General features: G+C 41.7%; 1 protein-coding gene across 1 annotated transcript in view; it reads left to right on the forward strand.

The window, feature by feature from the left end:
• The window catches only part of RIPOR2 (RHO family interacting cell polarization regulator 2), a 96433-nt gene that overhangs the window by 48590 nt on the left and 24015 nt on the right, over positions 1-23828 (forward strand). The window contains 12 exon segments of the mRNA XM_074944765.1: positions 2426-2552; positions 3687-3842; positions 4542-4620; positions 5175-5198; positions 6284-6337; positions 10068-10217; positions 11184-11247; positions 15332-15375; positions 17200-17325; positions 17436-17584; positions 19077-19206; positions 22908-23591. Coding sequence (XP_074800866.1) covers positions 2426-2552; positions 3687-3842; positions 4542-4620; positions 5175-5198; positions 6284-6337; positions 10068-10217; positions 11184-11247; positions 15332-15375; positions 17200-17325; positions 17436-17584; positions 19077-19206; positions 22908-23591 — 1787 coding nt within the window.

Here is a 23828-nt window from a genome sequence, read left to right on the forward strand (position 1 = left end):
ACTAGCAGCATGGTACCTGAAAGTACTGTAATCAGATTGTTCCCCATTATGTGTCTCTTGTTTCTCAGCTGGGTTTGAACTACTTGACTCAGACTCTAATCAATGCTTAGACTCTGTACTGTATTCATATATGGGAGTTTGATCCTGTAAGGTGCTGAGTGGCTCCTGCCAGGTACTAAGCATCATCAAGTGGAAGCTGAGAAACTTGGCACAGTACAGGAAGTGCCCATTGTCTAGAAGGATTGGATCCTAACGTAGGGCCTGATTCTGGTCTCAGTTAATCTGATGTCAAGCTGGAGTATCTCCAGCAATACGTAGAGGAAATTTATGCCATTACGTAAATTAGATCAAAATTTTATTCTTATTAATAGTTACTGCTCTGCTTAATAATAAAGCATTACAGGACTAACGAAAAGGCATTGATATAAGATTTCATGCAGTTATGGCACAGACACAGATGTACAGAAGGCATCTGTGGAAGCCCTGTGAGAGGGGGCGTGACACAAATTTTGCAAGTTTCGTATTCCTAAAATATTACACTAAAAGACTATTCATTCCTTTTCACATATGTCCTGCACACATCTGAAGATTTGGCTAATGAGCTATAACCAGTATAAAACCAAATACTCATTCTGTATATTTAAGGAGCATACTGTGTATTACAGAGTACATTTAGTCCATTTTAAGGCAGACACTTTCGGTTCCTGCTTACAAAAAAATAAGGCACATAAAGTTCATTAAGATATTAATGGAGCTTCTTAAGGCTCTTTAACAAAGATCTAGTAGTTATGGTAAAGATGAAAGATGATCACAGCCTGATGCAACTACAAGGCCAGCATATCACAAAACCGAGATCATGTCTACTCTGGATTGACTGTAACCATGAGAATCCAATCAGTTCTGGCTTTTGAATCACAAAGATCAATGCTGGCTGCATCACACAGAAATCTTCAGGTTAGTAATAGTGACAACACTCCTGGGGCTAGAAATACTTTTGGCAGAGCTTCACAAAGCTCCTTGTAAAAGTACCTCTTCTTGCGAAATAGAATTCCCTCTGAAATTGTATCAGAGAAGGCAAAGCCTCCAGTGGTGATTAAGGAAATCTTAGAGTATTTGGCCATTTAAAAGTTACTAATCAAAATATAACTGGGCTGCCTGTGACATTTCAAAAATAGAATTAACTCTCTTCAGCTAGTGCATCTGAAAGGCAGTAAGGATAAAGCTACTACATAGTTTCAGTGCCTATTTTTAGTAAATTCATTTAATGCTTGTGAAAGGCCCTAGATTATCAGCCCAAGGAGTCATCCTCTTTCCACCAGACAGCAACAACAATGTAGTCTGAGCCACAATGCCCTGCTTTGGTGCTTCAGGGTTGTTTGGCAACCCTAAGGGTATGAGGGTCGTTCAGTCTCCCTGACTGCCCATTCAGCCCCTACCTCTCTGTTGAGGTTGCCAAAGAGTCAGTTGTGCTAAACAGGTGTCCACATTTAAAAAAAAAAAAACTACTAGGAAATTAACTGAAATCTCCAGTTCATTTCACTGAGGATGCTGAATGGGATAGACAACATTCTTGCCACAGAAGATAGCAGAGACGGTCTGATGAATTGCACTTTTTCCTTTCTATCACCACACAGATAATTCCCTTCCCTTCCCAGAGTTCCTGCAATACACCCACATTATCTCCCCCTATCCCTCTCTCTCTCTCTGCAATAAGACGCTAACAGTTACTGAGATAAGGAAAGCTAAGAGAACAGGTTTAGGACTACATATATTTTTCAATGAACCCTCATCATTGTCTTTGTAATAATACCTAGCCCTTTTACTCTTCAGAGCGCTCAACACATAGTAATTCCTATGAAGTAGGTAACTATGTATTCCCATTTCACAGATGGGAAGACTGAGGCAGAGCGTTTAAATGACTAGTCCAAGGCCACAGGGGTAGCCTGTGTCAGAATTAGGATTAGATTTCAGAAGATTCTGGCTTCCAGTCCTGTGCTGAAACTAATGGACTACATTTTTCTCTCTAGCCTGTGTTTTTACCTCTAGAATGTAATTCTTTCAAGAAAGCTGCTCTTATAGATGTTATCCTGGAATTCATGGAAGATGTGCAAATTGGTAGAGTTTAGTTCTTAGTAACGTGAACAAATCAACTGCAAGACTGACTATCCCTTGTATTTTCCATGAGAATTAAACAGAGAAAATGCCTTTGCAGACATTCCTGTTATTATTCTGAAAACTGAGCTGTCAGTATAAACAGACTATGAAGTAAAGAGTCAGGCTTGTAAACATCTAATCATCTCATGACTCTATTCACCTTGTGGGATTCATTTACCCTTTATCACTTCTGATGAATGCAGAATGGTCTCTGTCTTCAACCTGTCTGTATTTTACCACTGTCACTAATCTTTGTTCTATTATCTTGCAGGAATATCTTCCAGGCTCCCGGAAATCATGTCAGTAGGATCACAGTCATTCTCCCCAGGTGGTCCCAATGGGATTATTAGAAGTCAATCCTTCGCTGGCTTCAGCGGTCTTCAAGAAAGACGATCCAGGCAAGTACCATCTTTGGGGGGGAAGCTTTCAGCTCAAGAATTGAAACTCGCGTTGGAGACGGGAAGGTTTTTGGTTTCTGTCCCCCGAGCTGAATCTGGGTGCTGCAGGTCAGACTGTCTGTCTGTTCTCCCTGCGACTCAGCTGTCTTGCATGGAGAATAAAGAAGGAAGACACCCTGTCTCTTCACCGGGAATCTATTGGGCTTTGTTTTTATGAATATAGGGTTCACCCTCGGGCCTCAATCTCAGAGGAATTTTGCTGGCATATAGATTTTAGTCCATTAAATTATACAGTTATATGATCTTTTCAACCTGTAAAAAAACCAGTCCAGAACTGCCTGAAACCCACTCCCTCCCCAGGCTTCGGAACCCCAGCCACCACCACCTCAAAAGGCTGTCTATGCAGCTGTTTTTTAGAGCGATAGTGCGAGACCCACTAACTTAGCTGAGTCTGTTGACCCAGGCTGGGAAGCTCGCTTATGTGTAGACGTAAATTACTGATAACTTGATTAAATCCTGCGATTTTTTTTTTAAGCTTTCAGTGAAGCAGGGAACAAGAAGAAACAAGAATTCAGTGGGACTTTTGAGAAGCCACATGAGAGTGTGTGATTCATATAAATATAGTAAAATTACTATTTATTTGCAGTGCAGTGGTGCCTAGAGGCTGTGGCTGAGATAAGAGCACAGTTGTGCTGTGCATGCAAACATCAAGACAGTGCTATTTAGTAGCATATAGGTTTTGCATGATTAAAAATTGCCTTTGTTCTCACCAACTGGGTGTAGCTTAGGCATTGCTGCAGGGGACTGGACTAGAAGCTCTCGAGGTCCCTTGCAGTCCCAGGGTTCTATGATTCCCTAGCATTGCTGGATGGGACAGACCCAGTATAAGACATATAGAGCTGTCTGCCATGGGCAAGCCTCAGGCTATTGTTTACCAGAATGGCATTCAAGTCTCAGCAACTGGAACATCAGATGCTGATAGCCTGAGCACAATACTGCTTAACCTGTAAACAAACAGTCCTCCAGCAGGCACTACTATAAGAAGATTACTTTTGCCAAAAGAGATAACATCAGGCAACAGTCCTTTAAGATCATTGTGATTGATAGTGTTTTCCTTTCATGTCCATTTTGCAGGTGTAACTCGTTTGTTGAAAATTCCTCTGCACTTAAGAAGCCCCAAGCAAAGGTGAAGAAAACGCACAATTTGGGGCATAAGAACAGCACCGCCTCCAAAGAGCCCCAGCCTAAAAGGATGGAAGAGGTCTATAGGGCCTTAAAGAATGGATTCGAGTAAGAGAATTTATCACTGGATGTCTGAAGCTTTACTACTTTAGAGTGGAAGCAATGGGTCATGGGAGTGGGGAGCCTCGGTCATGGTAGGATAAATCCAACTGCTGACTTCTGCTCTCCTGTGTTAAACCCACTTGTTCACAGGAAACAAAAACACACTTGGCGAAATCCTGGCTCTATTCAAGTCAAGGGCATAACTCCCATTGACTTCAGTAGGGCCAGGATTTCACCCCTCGACTGTTGCTTCAAATTTGCCTCCCATCACATAGGAGAGTCACACCACACAATGTGATACAAGATAACATCACAGAACATAGTAATGCCTTTGTTAGATAGGCACAAGGACAGTGATTGGACAGAGGCAACCCACAAACTAAACAGCAGCTTAGTTCTCACAAAACCTAGCTGTGAAATGTACTTGAAAGCGTTAACCTGTTACTCAAGAGCTAAAGAAATGTTCCTATTGCTTGTTTAGTTGGTGTGAAGCATGAGAGGGTTGCACATGCAAATCACTAGGGAAATATGGAGAGTTTTTATGACAGTCAGGTCAGTATAAACATGTTGTACTTGTTTAAGCCAGTATGTGATGAGAATAACTATTTGTTACACAAATATTCCTTTCACAGAGGTCAGCAATCAGCACCCTATGTACTGAAATGTAGCGGAGTTCATGATTCCCTTTCTGATTTATCTTTACAGCGAGTATCTGGAAGTTCACCAGACAGAGCTGGATAAGTTAACTACTCAGTTAAAAGACATGAAAAGAAACTCGCGGCTGGTATGTGTTATCCGACGATTCAGATGATAAAGTGTTCTATACTACTTGCACAGATCAAGGTATCGGAGGAAAAGGGGGGACAAGGGAGTTTTAAAGAAAAGCAGTTCTTCTAGGGTTGTCAACATTGTATTTCAAAAGTACTGTTTTCTTAGCACCCCCACCCCACCCCTCCTCCCACTATCATCATCATCACTAATAATAATAATAATAAACAGTACTCGCCTACATTCGGCAGGGGTATTTCTTGCTGGTTTTTGCAGCATTCAGCAACTCCCAAACTTGTACAGAGATGAAAAAGTAAGGGACATCCCTTGTACTAAGGGACAGTGGACCACCCTAGGTGAGCTCCCACCCAGGATCCTGTTTGATATTTCAGCTATTTAAACATAATAGGGCACTGGGGGAGTGTATCATTCAATGGAACGGTATGACACACAAGCAAATAAATTGGTTAGTCAGTAAGGTGCCACAAGTACTCCTTTTCTTTTTGCGAATACAGACTAACACGGCTGCTACTCTGAAAGCTAATCATCATCTCCCTTTCTTTATTGCAGGGAGTGCTGTATGATCTAGACAAGGTACGTTACCCTCTGGGGCAGTGGTGCTGCAAAGAAAACATTAAAAGTTGAGTGATATGTACCCAGACCTGGAGACAGCTGGCACAAAGAGCTTCTCAGAGCCTGATTCTCTAATCAGATACCACCACTGATGGGGAGAGGCAGGCAGGATTTGCCACTGACTTCAGTGGGAGTAGGATCAAGTCCTGAGGGGTCAGAAACAATCCACAGGGAGTTCAGCAAGAACCCACTTCAGGCAGGTTACACACAGAATGGTAACCCCCAAAATAAACTCTAGAGAAACATACAAAGAAAGTCAGTGGAGAACGACCTCTGATAGCTACTGCCTCGGCTCCAGCCAGCACTTGCTCTGGAATTTGGATGTATATCTGCCACCTCTTCATTAAGAGACGGCCAAATATACTGCTAGGGCACCAGTGGAGTTGTGCCCACTTACACAAGTGGTCCACCAAGTCTTCAGAGTATTTCTAGTCTGAAGCAAAGGCTTTCAAGCTTTTGAGGAGAGCTGGTTGAAAAATGGCAGTTGTTCTTCACAGGGAAATGTAAAAAAAACCAAACAAACCCAAAAACTTTAATGAAAACGAAGAAAAAAAAATGTAAAAACCAAAACATTTTGAGTTTTCAAAGAACTTCTGGTAACATTTTGGCATTTTGAAAACCAAAAACTAACTAACTGATTGTAATTATTTTTTTACTGGAAACATACACTTTTAAAATGAAAATTTTTCAGGTTTTTTTAAATTGAAAAACTATTTTTAAATGAAAATTTGTCCATACAAATTTGTGTTTTGGTCAGAACCATTTTTGGACAAAATAGATTGGGATGGAAAAAATTCAACCAGCTCTACTTTTGAGTGAAAGACTAATTACGTTAAGATAAAGCACCTGATCTGAGGTTCATATACAAAAACCTCTCCAGAATGAAAGAAAGCTTCACAGTTTGGAGAAGAAGAGTTTCTTTGAAGCTCACAATGGCTTGAGACAGGAAAACCAGCTAAAGAGAAGATTTCTGCAAGGAATCTATATAAAAATACAATCATCTGAGCTATTGGAAAAAATCTCTCATTCCTCTTATTTATTTGCAGCAAATCAAAGCGATAGAAAGATATATGAGAAGGCTGGAGTTCCACATTAGTATGGTAATGAACAATTCTATCATGTTTCTTCTATACCTGCTTTTATATTATTAAGAAAACCAACCATTGCCTAGTGTGAAAGCTTCCACTCCAGAGGGACCCACCTCGCTGCCTCTCCCCGATGCAGTTAAAGTACTGCAATGACTCCTGAGACAGAAACAAAGAAAGGATTTTAAAAAGCTTTAAAACCTCTGAGGTTCACCAGTTCTACATGCACACCAAACTCTCCCACTGACAATGGGTGCAAAGGAAATGCAGGGTCAGGCCCTTCATGGGTAAGCTAAGATCTCATCATAAGTTTCCTTGAAAGGTACAGGTAAAGGCACACTTGCACCTGCAAGAAGTTTAAGTTCACAATTTGATCTATTGCATATTAAAAGTCTCACAGTCAGACTGCGAGTGTCCTCTGGATTTCAACACTAGTTTTTACACCATTGTACTCCAGTGGGCCAAATTCTGCTCAGTTACACCAGCATATACTTGGAATAACTCCATCCAAGTCAGTTGGTGTACTCTAGATTTACACCAGTCTGCCTTAGAATCAAACCCACAGTATATTTTCTTTTAGTCATTAATATATCTATGAATTAATATTTTCCCCAACTTGACAAAATGATGTATTTATATGATAGATGAAATGTCTACTGGGATTCATTTAAAAAACACACACGCTGCTTGTTATATACAAGAGTGACCAGGCATACAAAAAACACTTTAATTTCATTGTTCTCATAATCACGCAGCTCAAAGAAAATCTTTAAGAAATACAGTAGGTTGAAATTTTTTCTCCGAACAATACACTTCCTTGCTGGTAACCTGCATGTCAAAATTATAGCCTAAAGCACATTTTCTATCTAAATCCCTCCTATGCCATCCCCATCCTGCACAGAGCTGCTGGTTTCTGTGTTTATGAAAAGAGATCCTAAACATAAGAGGAACTAATAAAAACAACTCTGCTTGCTCCATATGTTAGTTCACTGCTCTATAACCCATGGTGACAAATAAATAGACCATGTGTGAGAGAGTTTTATAACATCAGATCTTAGGCAGCTATTTAGGAAAATGGTTTTTAAAGGGATAGAAGCAGAAGAATCTTTCAGAACAAAGACAAACTGTGCTGTCTTCTGATAGCGGCAATGCCCTATCAGTGCTAAGTACTGTTGTCATTCTATACAGGAAACAAAGCATGGAAAACAGGAAGTGTAGTAACAGGTGGCAGATCTTTACAGTGGCAAATGAATTCATCTTAACCAGGCTCACATGTGCAGACACAGAGTCTGAGCACAGGGTTAGGCCCCACCCGGATTATGGTCATAAATAGCAAGTGAAAACTATTTATAGCAGCTCTTTAGAATGGAGACTAGAGGGTTACTAGCTGGAAAGATTAAGTGCAGTGGGCTTGCATCTCAGATAAGCTTGGTTTGTAATTCTGAAGTGTTAATAAAGTTACCTTTTCTTCCATTAATCTTTGTTGCAGTATTCCATTTGTAAACTGCTTTCTGTTTTAGTTACAGGTCCCTCAGATAAATTATATCCACCATTATGAACCCAAATCAGCCTTGTTAGTCTGATTTTTACACTTCGATTTTTGAAACTGTGACAGAGGGGGCTCAGATGGGGTATACTCAATCACACTCCTTGTTTCCCATTCAATTGGGAAACAGGCAACAGTATTTTGGTTAGAGATAGAGCTGAATGGGAAATTTTGATTTAGGATCTGAACATTCCTAAAGTTTGGAGATCCAGGTTTTGGTTCAGGTTAATTTCTAAGGTAGATAAAATAAAGTCATGGTGGCAGGTAGTATATGAAATCAAGTTAACACAAGTTTTGATAGAGACAAGTTCTGCTGTGAAAGATCCATGACCGAGCAGCATTAGGATGCAGGGCATGATCCGCTAGAAAAAAGTGGAATATATAAAAACTGAATCTTGTCCACTGTTAGCAGGAACAGTGGAAAGAACTAATGTGACAACCTCCTTGTAGTTTTAGTTTCACAGAAAAAAATCCAACTCCTAAAATAACTTCGTTTTACTAATGAAACCACTTGTTCAGATTCAGCAGCCAGCTGCAGGAGATGAATCTGGTAGAAGTCCCACCGCTGCAAGCCCCCAGCAAATAACTCCGCTATAACAAATGTGCACACGAAGGATACGGTTTTAAAAGAAAAGCACAGTTGGGGTGTTGGATAAGCATAAGGAATTATTAATAGCATATGGAGCTTTTTTCTTTTAAAGTTATGATCTAAAACTGGCCCACATTGGGAGATAACTAGGACCAAGATTTCCAAAAGTGATTAGGGAGTTTTGGGTGCCCAATGTGAGACACTTTCAAGGGGCCTGAATTTCAGAGGGTGGACAATTAGCACCCAAAACTGCTAGTTACTTTTGAAAATCTTAGCCCAAGTTGTTACCATTTAATGGATGTTCAGTGGTCTATATGAAATGAGTTAAAGGCCTCTGTCACAGTTTCAGGGTAACTGTACCTGTATCCTCCCCACCCCCGTGGCCCACTCCAGGAGTTTTAAGGCTGCACAGCCCCCTTACACTCAGATATCCCCAGTCAGCCAGTCTGTCTAAAGGCCAGTGCCTGAGCTTTGCTTTCTCCTCAAGGGCTATGACCAGTGTATTGCCAGCAGTTACAGGTTACCACACAGCTTTTTCTCAGCAAGCACCTTTATTGCTTAAGGTAAAAGCATTACACAGAAAAGTAATAATAAATAAAAGCTCCTGCATGCATGCTAAAACCTTATCAGAGGTCAACCATCAGTCTTTTAGAGCCCTAGTAGATCAAAGTCCTGCCAACCCTTCTGCAAGGGTTGGGTCCTGCCCTGAGACAGAAGGTTCTGTCCGTTTGCTGGATCAGAAAGAAGGCCCTGAGTCAGTTCAAGCTCATCCATTTATACCAAAAGTCTTTCCTTTGTTTCTTAGTCTCTGGAAAACCCAGCTTGAATCAGTATATACAGATAACAGGAGGGGGTGGTACCTCTCTAGAGCCGTTTGGTCTCAGTGATTCACTTTAATCACCTCTCACTGTTTTTAGTCCCTGGAGGAGCTGTGGTAACCCTCCCCTATGGAGCAGAACATAATCAATCATACATAAACCTTCATAGCTTTCATGCAATATTGTCCCCAAAGATATTGCATGTATTTGCAGTATCTGTCACAGCCTCCATCCAGGTCTTGGCATTCACGCTGCAGGACTTGTGATTGACACTACCTGGCAGCAGCATAGTGGCCAAGGCTCTATTTGGAAACTCAGCTACTTTCCCACTGCTAGAAAGAACTCCTCCACAACAGGGCAGTGGTATGTTGTGAGGAAGCTTTCTTTCACTGCCACTATTGTGCGATCCTTGGTTTTGAAACCAAACAGAGGACATTACGGCTCCCCAGGGCTGTCAAATCCAAGCTCTTTTATAAGCTTGAAATTGATCTCTAAAAGAGATTTAGAGAGTTCTACAAATCCCATATGAAAACAGTAGCTGGAGGTCTGCAGAACTAAAGTACAAATTGCTGAGTCTCTGTTGTCTTGATGAAGTTTTACAGCAGAGGATGTTTTTCTGTATTGCATCCTTATTAACTTTAATGTGATGGCATCAAAGCTACAGTTGTTTACCCGCTGGTGTATCTTAAAAAAAAATTTCAGAATTGTTCAGTTCTATTTCCTTTTAATGGAACCTATTTTACGATTCCTTTGGGTTTCTTTATTTTAATGTGCTTTCGTTGTTCCTGCTAGGTGGATGAGCTGTACGAAGCCTATTGTATCCAAAGACGTCTTTGTGACGGTGCCTGCAAAATGAAGCAAGCATTTGCAATGTCACCTGCCAGCAAAGGTGCTCGAGAGAGTTTGTCTGAAATCAACAGAAGTTACAAGGAATACACAGAGGTATGTGCTGCTCTGTTTAGTCCAGTCCTGCACTGCTTGACATCAATGGGAGTGTTCCCATAGATTTCAGTGGGAATTTTGTCGGAATAAGGACTGCAGGATCCACCTGTAAATCAATGCAGCTAATTACTTTTCACTTTTGAAATATTTGACTGATTCAAAATATTGTGGGACTATTTTGTATTTACTTCCATGGGACAGTGGGAGACCTGCAAATACAAGCTTGTCACTCTGTCAGAGATGGATGGAGTGGGCACAGTGACATTATATTGTAATGCCACAATATCTCCATCGAAACATGCATCCTGCGGCCACTGTTCAGGAAAAGGCATAAGTCTGCCCTGAGTCTATCTGTACTCCAACTAAATTCTTCCCAATTCTGCAGATTTCAGTACATTGTGGTTTCCATTAGCCTGGAACCCATTTGTATGAAGACATCTGCTGCATCATTTCTAATCTTACTCAGTATTATCAAATCTACTTTATTAACGTGCGATTGCATCATGATCTGGAAAAGCTATAGAAAGGTGTGACAACCACCACAGCTATAGCAATCTCCTTAAATACAGAGAAAGCATTGGGTAGAGTCCAATGCCCCTTTTCTCGTAGTGTGTTCCACGTAGCTCAAAGCATAAAAACATGTTGAGATCCACCTTGGAACAAATCCTTGGCTGGAGGGAGGGGTGGGAAAATGATCCGCTTCGTTCTGCCAATGCAAGGATTATAATACAACAAAAGAAGAACATTGGGCCAAATTCAGCCTTGGTGTAAACAGGCTTGGCTCACCTGAAGTCAATAGAGCTGCATCTGTCTATTCCAGGGCTGACTTTGGCATATTGATTTTAATTTGAGATACTTATTTTTATCTACTGAACATTGTGGGATCGTTTCTTTCTAAACTTTTTTTTTTTTTTAAACAAAATGTGGGAGGTTGGCCTGATGTCAATCTTCCTTTTTCCAACACAGAACATGTGTACCATTGAAGGAGAGCTGGAAAACCTATTGGGGGAGTTTTGCATCAAGATGAAAGGTAATTGCCTCCCTCCCAAACCTTCTGCATAAACGGAATTGCCAGAGCGCTCTCTGTGTGTTTCTGAGAGCAAAAGCTAATTTAGGTTTAATGTATGAGAGGTTTGTTTTTCCCGTCACATCAATTGCTGAGCCTTCAGAACCCTGACTTACACCCACACCCAGTAGAATTGATCATACTAGTTTGATGCGCAATTCTGTACAGTGAGCTCTTCAAAGACAATTCTTCCTATTTTTGAGGGAGATGGGGTAATTAGACTGCATTGCTTTGGTTATCGAGATGAATGTGTGATGCAGTTTTTAAGGCGACTGTCTTTTGATTGCAGCAGAAATTGTCATAAATGGCCAAACTTCAAAGACCTGACCCTGCATTTCCTGCCAACCCTAAGCTTCCAGTGAAATCAATGGCACCTTATGGTAGCCTGATTTTTCATTCCATGCACATCAGTGAGGAATAAGCATCAGGAATGGAGTACTTAAATAAAAACCCTGATTACACGCAGAAACCCCTAACATAAAAGACTGGGAGAAGAGAAATGGTAAATGGTGCATCATCAGAATTTTCTCTGTGAAGTTCAATGCAGATGATACAGCAACGTTGTTGTGACCCTAGGATCTGAGGGTGGAGCTGAAATATATGTCTCTGAAAAGCTTAAACATCCCCAGTCATGTCCGTGCAAATCACTTTGATTTTGTGTCATGCGTTAATACCAGTAGAGCAACACAGTCTCCTCCACTTGTACTGGATGAACAATAATGTCAGATGGCAAAGGGCCGTCGCTCTATTTTCATGCATATAATGTTTAAAAAAAAATCACGATCATTTTATGAAGTAAGGACAATGGCCTTGCTAGCCTTCTGTTCAGGATTAACTCCCACGTCGAAAGGAGGGGTACTAAACATCACCACGTGTGTACCATGGAGTGCCACCTATCTCCAGTACTCTAGGTGCTGTCACAGCCCTAAGTGCTGGGGGATGGCACACAAGTCAACTAAACTAACCTCCCACTATTCCTCTCCAGCCTCTATGGAAATATACTTTGATCAAGCTGTAGCCGTTTGAAGAATACTAGGGGAGAGGCATGGCCCTTCCGGGTTAACCTGTTACAGTGCTTTCATACTGCTTTTCAGACTCGCTTTCCCTACCACTCCCTTTTGTGTCCCTTCCCTCAAACAAATGCTGTAGGCCAATCCCCCCAATCAAAGACAAAGATGGAGCTGCAGTTTTAAACCACCCTCTCTCTCCCCCTTCTATTGGGCTGAAGAAAATGTTCTTTACATAAGATATGTTCAGTGATACTGCCCAGCAGAGACCAAGTTAGCTGATACAAGCATCTTTGTAGAGATGGGAGCAGCAGCAGAGTGCTAGTAAACGTAAATTATTTATAAACAATAAATAAATTAGAAAGTGGGAGGCAACATGAGCCCTGACAGAGGGCTGCTTTGTTCTTCTGCTCCCAGTGTTCAGGAGAGAGTAGAGGATATGCTGTGTTCTGCTCAAACCACCCACTACAGAAGTGAAAGGAAAGGGTCTGGGTCCAGATTCTTAACGCAGTGACCAACTATAGATCAACCAGTAGTAAAAGAATAGGGTTTACCTGCAGTAGGTTGGATCTAAACACCTCTTGTTTTTTAAAAAGAGGGTTTGTTTTGTGGGTACGGCAGCGAAGACTGGAACTCTAGAGTCTTGCGTTTGATTCCCTGTTCTGCCACAGATTTCCTGTGGGACTTTGTGTTAGTCATGTAGGCACAGATCCTCAAAAGTATTTAGGCACTTCACGCCCTTTGAAATCCATGGGAGTGAGGTAACTAATACCTTTAAGGTATTAGTCTCTCTTTGCTGCAGTTCCCCATCTGTAGAACAGGGATAATGCTTCCCTACCTAACCAAGGTGTTAAGAGGATACATTAATTTGTAAGCTACTCAGATACTATAAGAAAAGGAGTACTTGTGGCACCTTGAGACTATACTATAGTGATTGGGCCCATATAAGAATTGTTTAGGGTGATATAAAGAGGTGTAATTAGGAGTAATGGGATGAAATAAAGTTGAAGACTTTTACGCCAAATATCAGCAATAGCTTCCTAAGAAGGAGATATGAGAATCTGCAGGAAAGTGGAAGAAGTTCCCTCATGTGAGACCATTTAAATTAGGCTCGTGAAAAAATAGCAGATGTGTACAGTAGCTGTAGGGAACAGTCTTGCATGGGCAGGGAGAGGGGCATAAATGAGTGTGTATCTCGAACTCCTATGCATCTATGAAGAGAAAGTATCTTAAAAGAATCCTGCTCTTTATAATTTGTATCTGTTTGGTAACTGTTTGCAAGTAAATGTAAAGCAGTTATCAGTGATGCCAACTCTTATGAGCCTCATAATGATATCAGATGTTATTCTTAAAGCCTCAGCTTATGAAGTGATATGGTTACATGAGAATCTCCACTTTTTTATTTTTTAAATACAAGCTTTCAGCCCTCATGTTTACAGAGAAAAGCTTGAAAACTTGAACGCTGAAGGCTCCGCAAAAGGCAAATAAGAACCCCCCAGATTAATTATTTTTAACCAATCTCATTATTTGTTTGAGGCCTGACTCATGGTTTTTGAACAGTTGGGGCTGGCAGTACTGGCATTCTCTGGATTTTTATATCAAATGGCAAATACTTCTTAAATTTAGGAAGAGCTCTTACTGAAACGGTAAATTAGGCTTGTGAAGGATTGCTGCCACCTACAGACAAGTCTTGAGAATAGAACACAGTATTATTGTAAGCCTGTAAGACACCAGGTTTATGTACTTAGTGACCACTTCACTAACTGCCTCAAAGCCAAGTTCTCTCCCTACAAACTAAGGTTGGATTCTGCTCTCAATTACCTTAGTGGAACTTAATTGTTGTCAGAGAAGTGACATCAGTGTAAATGAGAGCAGTTTTGGAGTATAACCTTGGTTATGAATGAGTGTTCTGTGTGTGTGTATAAAATATACCAAGCAACATTGCATATGGTATTGGAATCAATTTACCTGCAGATCTAAGCTTTCGTTGTGCAATTCAAAGTATATAGTCTTAATGCTTCACTGAATACTTGCATTTAATAGAGGTGTCGCAATTATGTGTGTGTCCAAGAGCAGAATTTGACCCAAAACATGTCATGGCATATATTTAATGCCATTTATGTCAATCTTAGATGCTGCGTGTTGCTGAATGTGGCGACCTGTTTCAGTTTTATCAGGAGTTGAATCATTAAATTCACCATCTGACCAGGTAGCATAACAAATATCACTCGGCAAAAAATAGAATGAAAAAATGCACTGTCATTTGCCTACCACCAGTTTGGATAGTGAATATACTGAACAAAGAGCAAACTAGCAGACAGCAAGTTATCCAAGATCTCTCTAGCATGACTGTCTACTTGCGTTACATTCAGATAGTTTTGTTCATTTGACATGATCACCATTTATAATAAACCATGACACAGAGATCATGAAAAAAGAATGAAAGTTGGAAGCTTATGTGATGTCCCCTGTAAAGCTGTTTGGTTCTTGATGCAGTTTCCATTTCTTGGGGCTGTAGTGGTGGCTAAGAAATGCATTTCCAATCCACCAGAAGATACTTGAGATTTGGGGCTTGTCTTATTAACTGATTTGTAGAGCTGCACTAAAGAATTTGAGGGGCTAGTAGGAAGTCTTTATAGGTAAAATCCAGCCAGGAGCATAAATCAGACATTCAAGCCCCAAACAAACCAAATCCGTGATTGTGTTATTCTCTCAGCTACCAATGCATCCTACTCTCATGTTGCCCAGCAACAAAAAATGAACCCGGCAGCTTTCCTGCCATCCGTGGGATCTTTATAGAAGCCAAAGAGGCAGCCTGAATCTCAAACAGTAAGAAATACTGGTGGGTTCAATTCTCTTAGAAAAGATGTACAAAGTGCTGATGCATATGGCATGACTGCACTGATGCCATAAAAGGAGTGCTAGGGTTTTGATTAGGTCTTAAGCATTCAGCTTACACAAGTAAAGGGAACTAGAAAGGGAACAAGGTGTTAAATAAAGAGTGTCTTCTGAAAATGATCTCAAATGTCATTTGCTCTTAGGTCTGGCTGGTTTTGCTCGTCTTTGTCCTGGAGATCAATATGAGGTAAGTATCGTGTCAGTTTCCTTAGTATAAAATAAGCGGGGGGGATTTCCATCACTTTGTACGTGATCCTGAAAGTAACTTATTGTGGTGACACCTCTGGAAAGAGCTGCTTTTTCCTCATGTATATAGCAAGAAAAGCCCCACTGTTGTCTTTATGACTGAATGTGTCAACAGTGAAGACTTCAAGATGAGATCTAAAGTACTGGATAATGGCTATTAAGATAACAATAGGTCTGTCTTTAGTTTTGTTTTAGAAAGAAATCATGTCTCACAATATCTTATTCTTGGCATAAGTCTCCAATTCTTCTATGCAGAAGATGCCTCATTTATCCAGTCAGGGCAGATTGAATAGAACAAATCTATTAGAGCAACACTATATCAATGGGACATTACTATCAGGACAGAATATATATATAGGAATGACAGAATAGGTTGTGCTGGTGGGGGAGTGTCACTATATGTGAAAGAAAGCATAGAGTCAAATATAGTAAAAATCTTAAATGAATCAAACTGTACCACAGAATCCCTACGGATAGAAATTCCATGCTTGAATAATAAGAATATAGCAGTAGGAATATACTACCAACCATCTGACCAGGTGGTGAATCAACTGAAATGCTCAGGTTGATTAAAGAGGCTATAAAAATAGAAAACTCAATAATGGGGATTTCAACTCTCCTCATTTTGACTGGGTACCTGTCACCTAGGACAGGATGCAGAAATAAAGTTTCTAGACACCATTAATGACTGCTTTTTGGAGACAGGACTCTGGACTAGATGGAACATTGAACTGACTCAGTATGGCCATTCTTATATCAACCTTTATTAGGTGCAGATCAAAACCAACTAGAACCTTTGGAAGTCAGTAGTTTGATAAAAGATCCCTCCCCTTTTACCAAAACCCACTTATTAGTCCACCAGTCACCATTTCTTATTTACAGTGGCAGGCCCTCCATAGGGGGCAGAGAGCTCACTAGCTGGTAGCAGGTCCCCTCTACAGAAGACTGGCCAGGCAGCCTAATTCTCCCATACCAAGATCCTCCAGCTAGGGTGGCCTGCTGTTCTCCCTGCTTTAAAATGTAGCATTAGGTATGGGGCTTCACTTAAATGTGTGGCTTCACTACCTTTATGCCACAGAGTGCACAAAATCTTGGAGCAATGCAGGATTTCTGTCTGTCTTCCCGAGGGAACCTGTCAGCTCCTAGAGAATCCTGGTGCCTGAAAATAGAGGTAACAGACAGCCCTGTGATCCTCTCCCCTAGCTAAGGAGATAATAGAGCAGATAAGTGAAGCTGCGGCCAGAGGAGGTTGTGTGGGGAGGAGAGAATGGGACTCCCCATGCAACCTCAGATCATTCGGACAAGTATCTCTCAAGCATATCAACTTGTGGTGTTTTTGCAAATCTGACCTCTGAATCTTTTCAGTCTGTCCATCTCTAGCAGTGATGCAGTATTACTAATGACATCACCATCTCCTTTTTCTCAGCCTCAGCTGCTGAGAGGGAAGGGATTTCTGGTATTAAGGAGTTGCCTTCCCTTTCTGCCCTGGGTTCTGGATCATTAGGAGCAAGTATTTCGGTAAGACATCTAGTGCTATGAGAGCAGGTTTACATTATTAAATGAATGTGAGAACTCAGTGCAGTACCCCTTCCGCATAGACTTTCCTCCCTGTTTGGTGGAAAGCAGAGTTCAGCATTCATAGCATCTATTCTTCAGGTGTATTTCAGAAACTACCCTTTTCCTCATATCTTTGTCTGACATTTGTCGGCTGAGAACAGGTAGAGCGTGCATGCCTAGGAACTAAGAGGACTTTTCTTTATCATAGATTTTCATGCGTTATGGCCGCCAGCGATGGAAATTGAAAGGCAAAATTGAAGTGAATGGCAAGCAAAGCTGGGATGGAGAAGAAATGGTTTTCCTCCCTCTTATTGTTGGGCTGATCTCCATTAAGGTAAACACACCAATTTGTACTGTCTAGCCACCTGCTGCTAAAAGCTGCCCATAAAGCTGAAATAGAATATGAGGCCCTGTTCCGAATACTACTGCTCTTTACCCTTGCAGGTCACAGAAGTTAAAGGACTTGCTACTCACATTCTAGTGGGAAGTGTTACCTGTGAGACAAAGGACTTGTTTGCAGCTCGGCCTCAGGTGGTTGCTGTTGACATTAATGACCTTGGCACTATAAAGCTGAACCTTGAAATTACCTGGTAGTAAGTAGAACTGCTTTACTGCGTCAGCAGCTTTTCAAAACCAAGTAAAATCTCATATCCTCTTGTTTCCCTGGTGAAGAGCATTGGTAGACAGTGATGTCTTCTGCTTTACCGCAGACTTCCTGTGTGACTTGGGGTTAGTCATGAAAGGTACATCTACACTTAAGGCAGCATGTAGAGTACAGACACTGCTCGCCCAGCTAACGCAGGTGTAAATAGCAGTGTAGACTGTAAGGCACAGCTTAGTCAAGTAGAATAATGCAGGTTGCCCTACATGCCTGTACCCTAGGGAGGGTACCCTACACGGCTCTCTACTAGGGTTGCCAAACCTCCAGGAATACGTCCAACCAAAATTGGCAACGCTACTCTCTACAGGCCCTGGCAGTGCCTCTCATGTCTACACTGCTGTTTTTAGCAGAGTAGTGTCCTGTTGCCTCCCGCTGCCAGAGCCTTTTCCTGTCATTTATAGCTACACACCACAGTGACGAGTGTGGACACAGCCTGTCTCACTGCAGTGTGTAGCTGCACATGTTCTACGTATTGTTGCAAGTCTATACAAGGTCTTAGTGGGCTTGTTCAGTTCTCTACCTGTATGAAGGGTAGAATAGCCCTTCTTCACTTCACAGAGGTGTTATGGGGATAAATACATTAAAGATTGGGGCACTCAAATGCTACGTGATGAGGGGCATATAGGTACCATACAGATGTTGCCTAATCAAACTCAAACATCTGAGGGCAAAATTGGGCCCTTCTGATATGCATGAAAATCTTAGTTACGCTGGTGCAAATTTTAGTGGAGATTTACACTAGCATAATAACCAAGAACAGAATTTGGCCCAGAGCATTAAAAACTAGCCTTCACGTGCTTGACACATTGCTTCACGGTAGTGGGAAATCCCTTGACACGCTCACCCCACAGCAATAATAAGCCTGTGATGACAGAGCAAGGGTTCAAAGCAAGATTTTATGGCATTTTAATGACGCATCTACCCGTCATCTCTAAACAAACACTGAAGTATTTACTATTTCCATTTGTGTATGTTCTATCTTATAATGCAATAAAGCATGAAACCGATCATGACAACTGCTGTATTCCATCGTGATGTAACAGCTCTATTGATAGTAGAGCGCCTTACTCCTAATTATTTTTTATACCTGTCATCTCAAATGCAAGAAAATTCTTCATGCTGTAGGAGTCACATCATATTAGCATACATAAAATTATTCCTGGCAGCGGACTGCTTTTGATCCTAAATGAGAATCACACTTCTGAGCTGTCTAATGAACAAGATTTTCTCTTTAATGGTTCACTTAAAATCTGAATTCTCCTTTTTAGATATGCTGCTAAAAGCCATTACTTTTCTTTTGTGTCACGTGCAGATTCTAATGAACTAAATGAATAATAATAAAATAAGGAAACAATTTCCCTGTAATTGTGATGCAGTCTCATTCTGCCTAGGGTGAGATTTAGTTAATTATTTATTTATTGCAGCCCATTTGATGTTGAGGACTTGACCCCATCCACAGGCAATGTGAACAAAGCATCTGCTCTTCAAAGAAGAATGTCCACGTATAGCCAAGGGACTCCAGAAACTCCCACCTTCAAGGATCACTTATTCTTTGTGAGTTAAGTTTGGCCCCACATAATTATGTAAAGAGACCCTCACTGCCTCATCAAAATAGTAAATGCTTAATTGCTTTAAAATGCATTTTTCCCAGCTTCATCATTATGCCATGTTAAACTCTTTATGTTTAGCACACATAATGCTAAAGTAACACGCTTCCAGCTGTTCAGCCTAGAAGGAAAGCGTGTTTAGGTTCCTGTAACCCTAAAATATAATATGGTCAGTTATTGGATGCCCATACTTCTGCTTGTGTGCTTGTAAGATTTGGGGAGGCTTTATAAAATGTATGTCTATTGGGCGATAGCAGTTTAAAACAATTAGATTAAACAACAAACTAGGATTATTCTAACTCAGGGTGAAATTCACCCTTATGCAAAGGACCTGCACAAAGCCAAGGTGCCACTTAAGTCCCACTTAAACCATATTTTGATGGGTTAAGTAGGATTTTAGTAGTGCATTGGCCTTGCACTGAAATGAATTTCACCCACAATTAATATCTTTAAAGCTGGCCATTTAAGTGCTATAACTATGATGCATTCAACTAACTCCCCCTTTTGCTTTAACTGCTGAAGAAATGGCTACATCCTCTGCAAGACAGGCCGCAGTTGTCAGTTTTAGATACTCTGCAAGACACTTTCTTTGACAGGCTGCAGCGCAGTCGCTCTTTCAGTGACCTGCCATCTCTCAGGCTGAGGCCTAAAGCAGGGCTAGAGCAATATGTGAGTTTTGCTGGTGGGAGGGGGGCGTGTTTGTGTGGGTGTGTGTAATGAATGATTGTTTCAGTGCTCATGTTTCATTTCTGTGCATGCTCTGTTTGATCCTTAACATCACAGATCCTCTAGTTTGCTGACTGGTTGCAAGGGAGAGACTATGAGTATAAAGCCCAATGCTGCTCTCAGGAAAGCCAATAGCAAAATTCCCATTGACTTCAATAAGATCAGGATCACAGCCCCTGTCGAGGGATGGGGCAGAGATTCAGCTACAAATGATAGTCAAACAACCCGTCTTTAGGGATGCAAAGTTAGATTGGTCGATATTGGTCTATATTTTTCTTGTAATCCGACTTCCAGCATTGATAGAAAGTTTGAAAAGGTAGGCACATGGAAAAAAGCAAAAAAAAATAAAAAATAAAACACAGAACTTCAAATATATTTAGACTTAGAATGAAAGATACAAAGAGCTCTGGGCAAAAGTTCAGTAGAATTTTGGATGCTTTAATCTTATAAACTAAGCCAGTGTATAAATGCTTACAGCTTTCTTCAGCAAATTGTCAGCAAAATATTTGTCACTTTTCGTCTGTTTTGTGTTCATATGTGAGTTGTGAGCGAGTTTGCTGTGCAATTCAAAAAATTCTAGGGTAAGGACTATGTTAAACGACAGGCATTATACTGTAGGCTTTCAATGTCATTCTGAAGAGATTCTGATACCTCCCATTTTGCTCTGTTTTTTTTTATTATCCCTTTAATGTTCTACATTTCATTTCTCACTATCTACTTTAAAGATTGGTTAAAATAACAGAAGAATTTGTTCTAAAACTTCAGAATGGCTCAAACCTGTTTATAGTGAAGAAGATAGAGATTTTTTTTTAAAAATACCACATTATTCATACTAAAGGAGAGTTAAATATAAGATATTCAGACATTTTGCTCCTTTTTACTGATGCCTTGTCTAACCAAAGGCTGTTTTTCACTTAAAAAAAAAATGCATTCTGGTGAAATTCCCCAGTCAGATCTGTGTGGCAAGTTTTGGCTCCTAAATTTTGCTTTCCCTACATTGTATAAAACTCCCATATTGCTCAGTGAGAGATGTGCACATGTGTAAAATGTGGAGAGCAGAGATCCACTGCACAGACCTAAATGCAGAAAATTCTGTCCATTTATACACACTACTACCTTCAACCTGTCAGTTTGTCAGAGAACTGGTGGAAACAGCATCATGCAAGTTCTTCTGTTATCTTTGATCTTCTAGATCAGTGGTCTCTAACCTTTTTTCGCACAAGATCACTTTTTGAATTTAAAATCAACCCAGGATCTACCCCGCCCCTTCCCCGAGGCCCCACCCCACTCACTCCATTCCCCCCTCACTCCGTCACTCGCTCTCCCCTAGCCTCACTCACTTTCACCAGTTTGGGGCAGGAAGTTGGGGTGTGGGAGGGGGTGCAGGCTCTGGGCTGAGGGGTTTGGAGTGTGGAGGGGGCTCTGGGCTGAGCCTGAGGCCGGAGGTTGGGGTGTAGAAGTGAGGGGTGCAAGCTCTGGCAGGGAGTTTGGGTGCAGGGGTCATATCGTCATACTGTACCTAATCTCATAGAATCCACTGGACATTTCTTGAATTTTACTTTTTATTAGTGTCATTTGTGGTTTTATAGATCCAAAATCCTTCAGGGATTGTCACAAATCAATGCAACATTCTCAACTGTGGGGTGTGCATTGGCTGAGCCCTGGGGCAGGGGTTTGGGGTGCAAGCTCTGGGAGTTTGGGTGCAGAAGGGGGCTCCATGCTGGGGCAGAGTGTTGGGGTACAGGAGACGACGAGGGGTGCAGGCTCTGGGAGGGAGTTTGGTTCAGGAGGGTGCTCTGGGCTGGGACAGGGGATTGGAGTGCAGGAGGGGGTGAGGGGTCTGGAGGGAGTATAGTGCAGGAGGGGGCTCCGGGCTGGGGCAGGGGGTTGGGGAACAGGAGGGGGTGCGAGGTGCAGGCTTATCACAGGCGGCTCCTGGCCGGCTGTGCAGCGAGGCTCAGGCAGACTGCCTGCCCGCCGTGGCCCCACGCCACTCCTGGAAGTGGCTGGCTGCTGGCACATGTCTACGGCCCCTTGGGGGGAGGGAGGCAGCAGGTCTCTGTGCACTGCCTGGGCCTGCAGGTGCTGCCCCCGCCAATGGGAGCTGCGGGGATGCTGCTGGGGGCGGGGGCAGCGCACGGAGCTGCCTCCCCCCACAGGGGCCTCAGGGACGTGCCAGCAGTCAGCCACTTCCGGGAGTGGCGTGGGGCCACGGCAGGGCAGGCAGCCTGTCTGAGCCCCGCTGCTTCGCTGGACTTTTAGCAGCCCAGAGACTGCTATCAATTGGCAGAGTCTCCAGGATTGACCAGTTGATCACGATTGACGTGGTGGTGACCACTGTTTTATGTGATCTATGTTCACCAGTTACTCTTAGTGTAACAAAGACGTTAATTTTTTTGTCAAAAGTATTTCATGAGTAAGATTGTGTCCCTAAAAATCATATAATATTAAACATTAACATGATCTAGTTAAACAGTTTTGTGATTCTGGGATATTTTTTATTGCTTTAGAAATGGAAAAAACGAAACAGGAAGTCTGAGCAATCATTAAACAAGTACAGACGTGCACAAAAGAACTGTAACAATATAACAGTGAACAGAGCTTTTCTATGTGAAGTAGTAAACTGAATAATGCAAATTAAATTGCTGTCTGAGAATTAATCCAATTATACCTATTCAGATCTTACTGTTGTGTCACGCTCAACAGTGGGCTCAGTTTACTTTGCCAACAGAAAAGATACTGACCACGTTTCCCAGACCTGATGTGGCAGGTAGCACTCCCACTGAAATGCGCAGGAGTTGTGCCAGCTTATGCCAGGGCTGAATTTGTGTGTGTGTGTCTCTCTCTTTTTTTACACACCTGTGTATCATGTGGGATGCATTCCTTGTGTGTTATTTTTACAAGTTTACATTATCTTTGCAGTCCAATTCGCCAGACGACATCTTTGAAAATGGGATGGCAGCCAATGAGAAAAGACCACTATCTTTCAGTTTTGGCGATATACCAAATGGAGATTGTGCTCCCCCACCCAGCACTGTAGATCCCTCCTCTGCCCTTAACCCTTCCAGTCCTGAAATTACTGTCACACCTCCAGAGCACAAATCCTCAAATAACCCAACGATGGACAGTTCCAGCACAAACTCGTCCCTGGACTCTACACCTGAGTCAAAAGACTTGAAGTCACAGCCAGAGCATACACCAGTACATGAGAACAAGAAAAGTTCCAGAGTAGCCTCTGAAGTTCACCAAAAGCCTCCAGGCCCTGGGAGTGATAACCTGTTTATAGATTCTAGTGTCCCCGTGTCACTTCTACAAGAGACCGATGAAGTGTCAGAGCTGAAACCGGTCGAACTGGACACCTATGAAGGCAACATCACCAAACAGCTGGTAAAAAGGCTCACCTCCACAGAGGCTCCAATGACACCTGAAAGGCTGCAGTGTGAGGGATCAATAAGTGGCGAATCAGAAGGATATAAGTCTTATTTAGATGGAAGCATAGAAGATGCCTTTCAGGGGCTTCTCCTAGCACTTGAGCCACATAAAGAACAGTATAAAGAATTTCATGACCTGGACCAACAGGTGATGCATCTGGACGATATTCTCAAAGTAAGTATATTTTCAGGAAGCATCAACGTAAAGAAAATCTGAGTATGATTGGCCCTATTAACTGTAAACAGCAAAGTACTATTTTTTCAGTCTGCTATCAAGAGCTCACTGGGAAAATACCTAAAACCAACTGATTCCCTCCTACCTTGATTGACCAACCATCTCTCTAGAGTGACCCATTTTAAAGCTTTGTTGTTTGCAGTTTGGTTACTATTACCTTACGTTCTTGAGCAATTT

Source organism: Natator depressus, chromosome 2, assembly GCF_965152275.1.
Source record: "Natator depressus isolate rNatDep1 chromosome 2, rNatDep2.hap1, whole genome shotgun sequence".
NCBI lineage: Eukaryota > Metazoa > Chordata > Testudines > Cheloniidae > Natator > Natator depressus.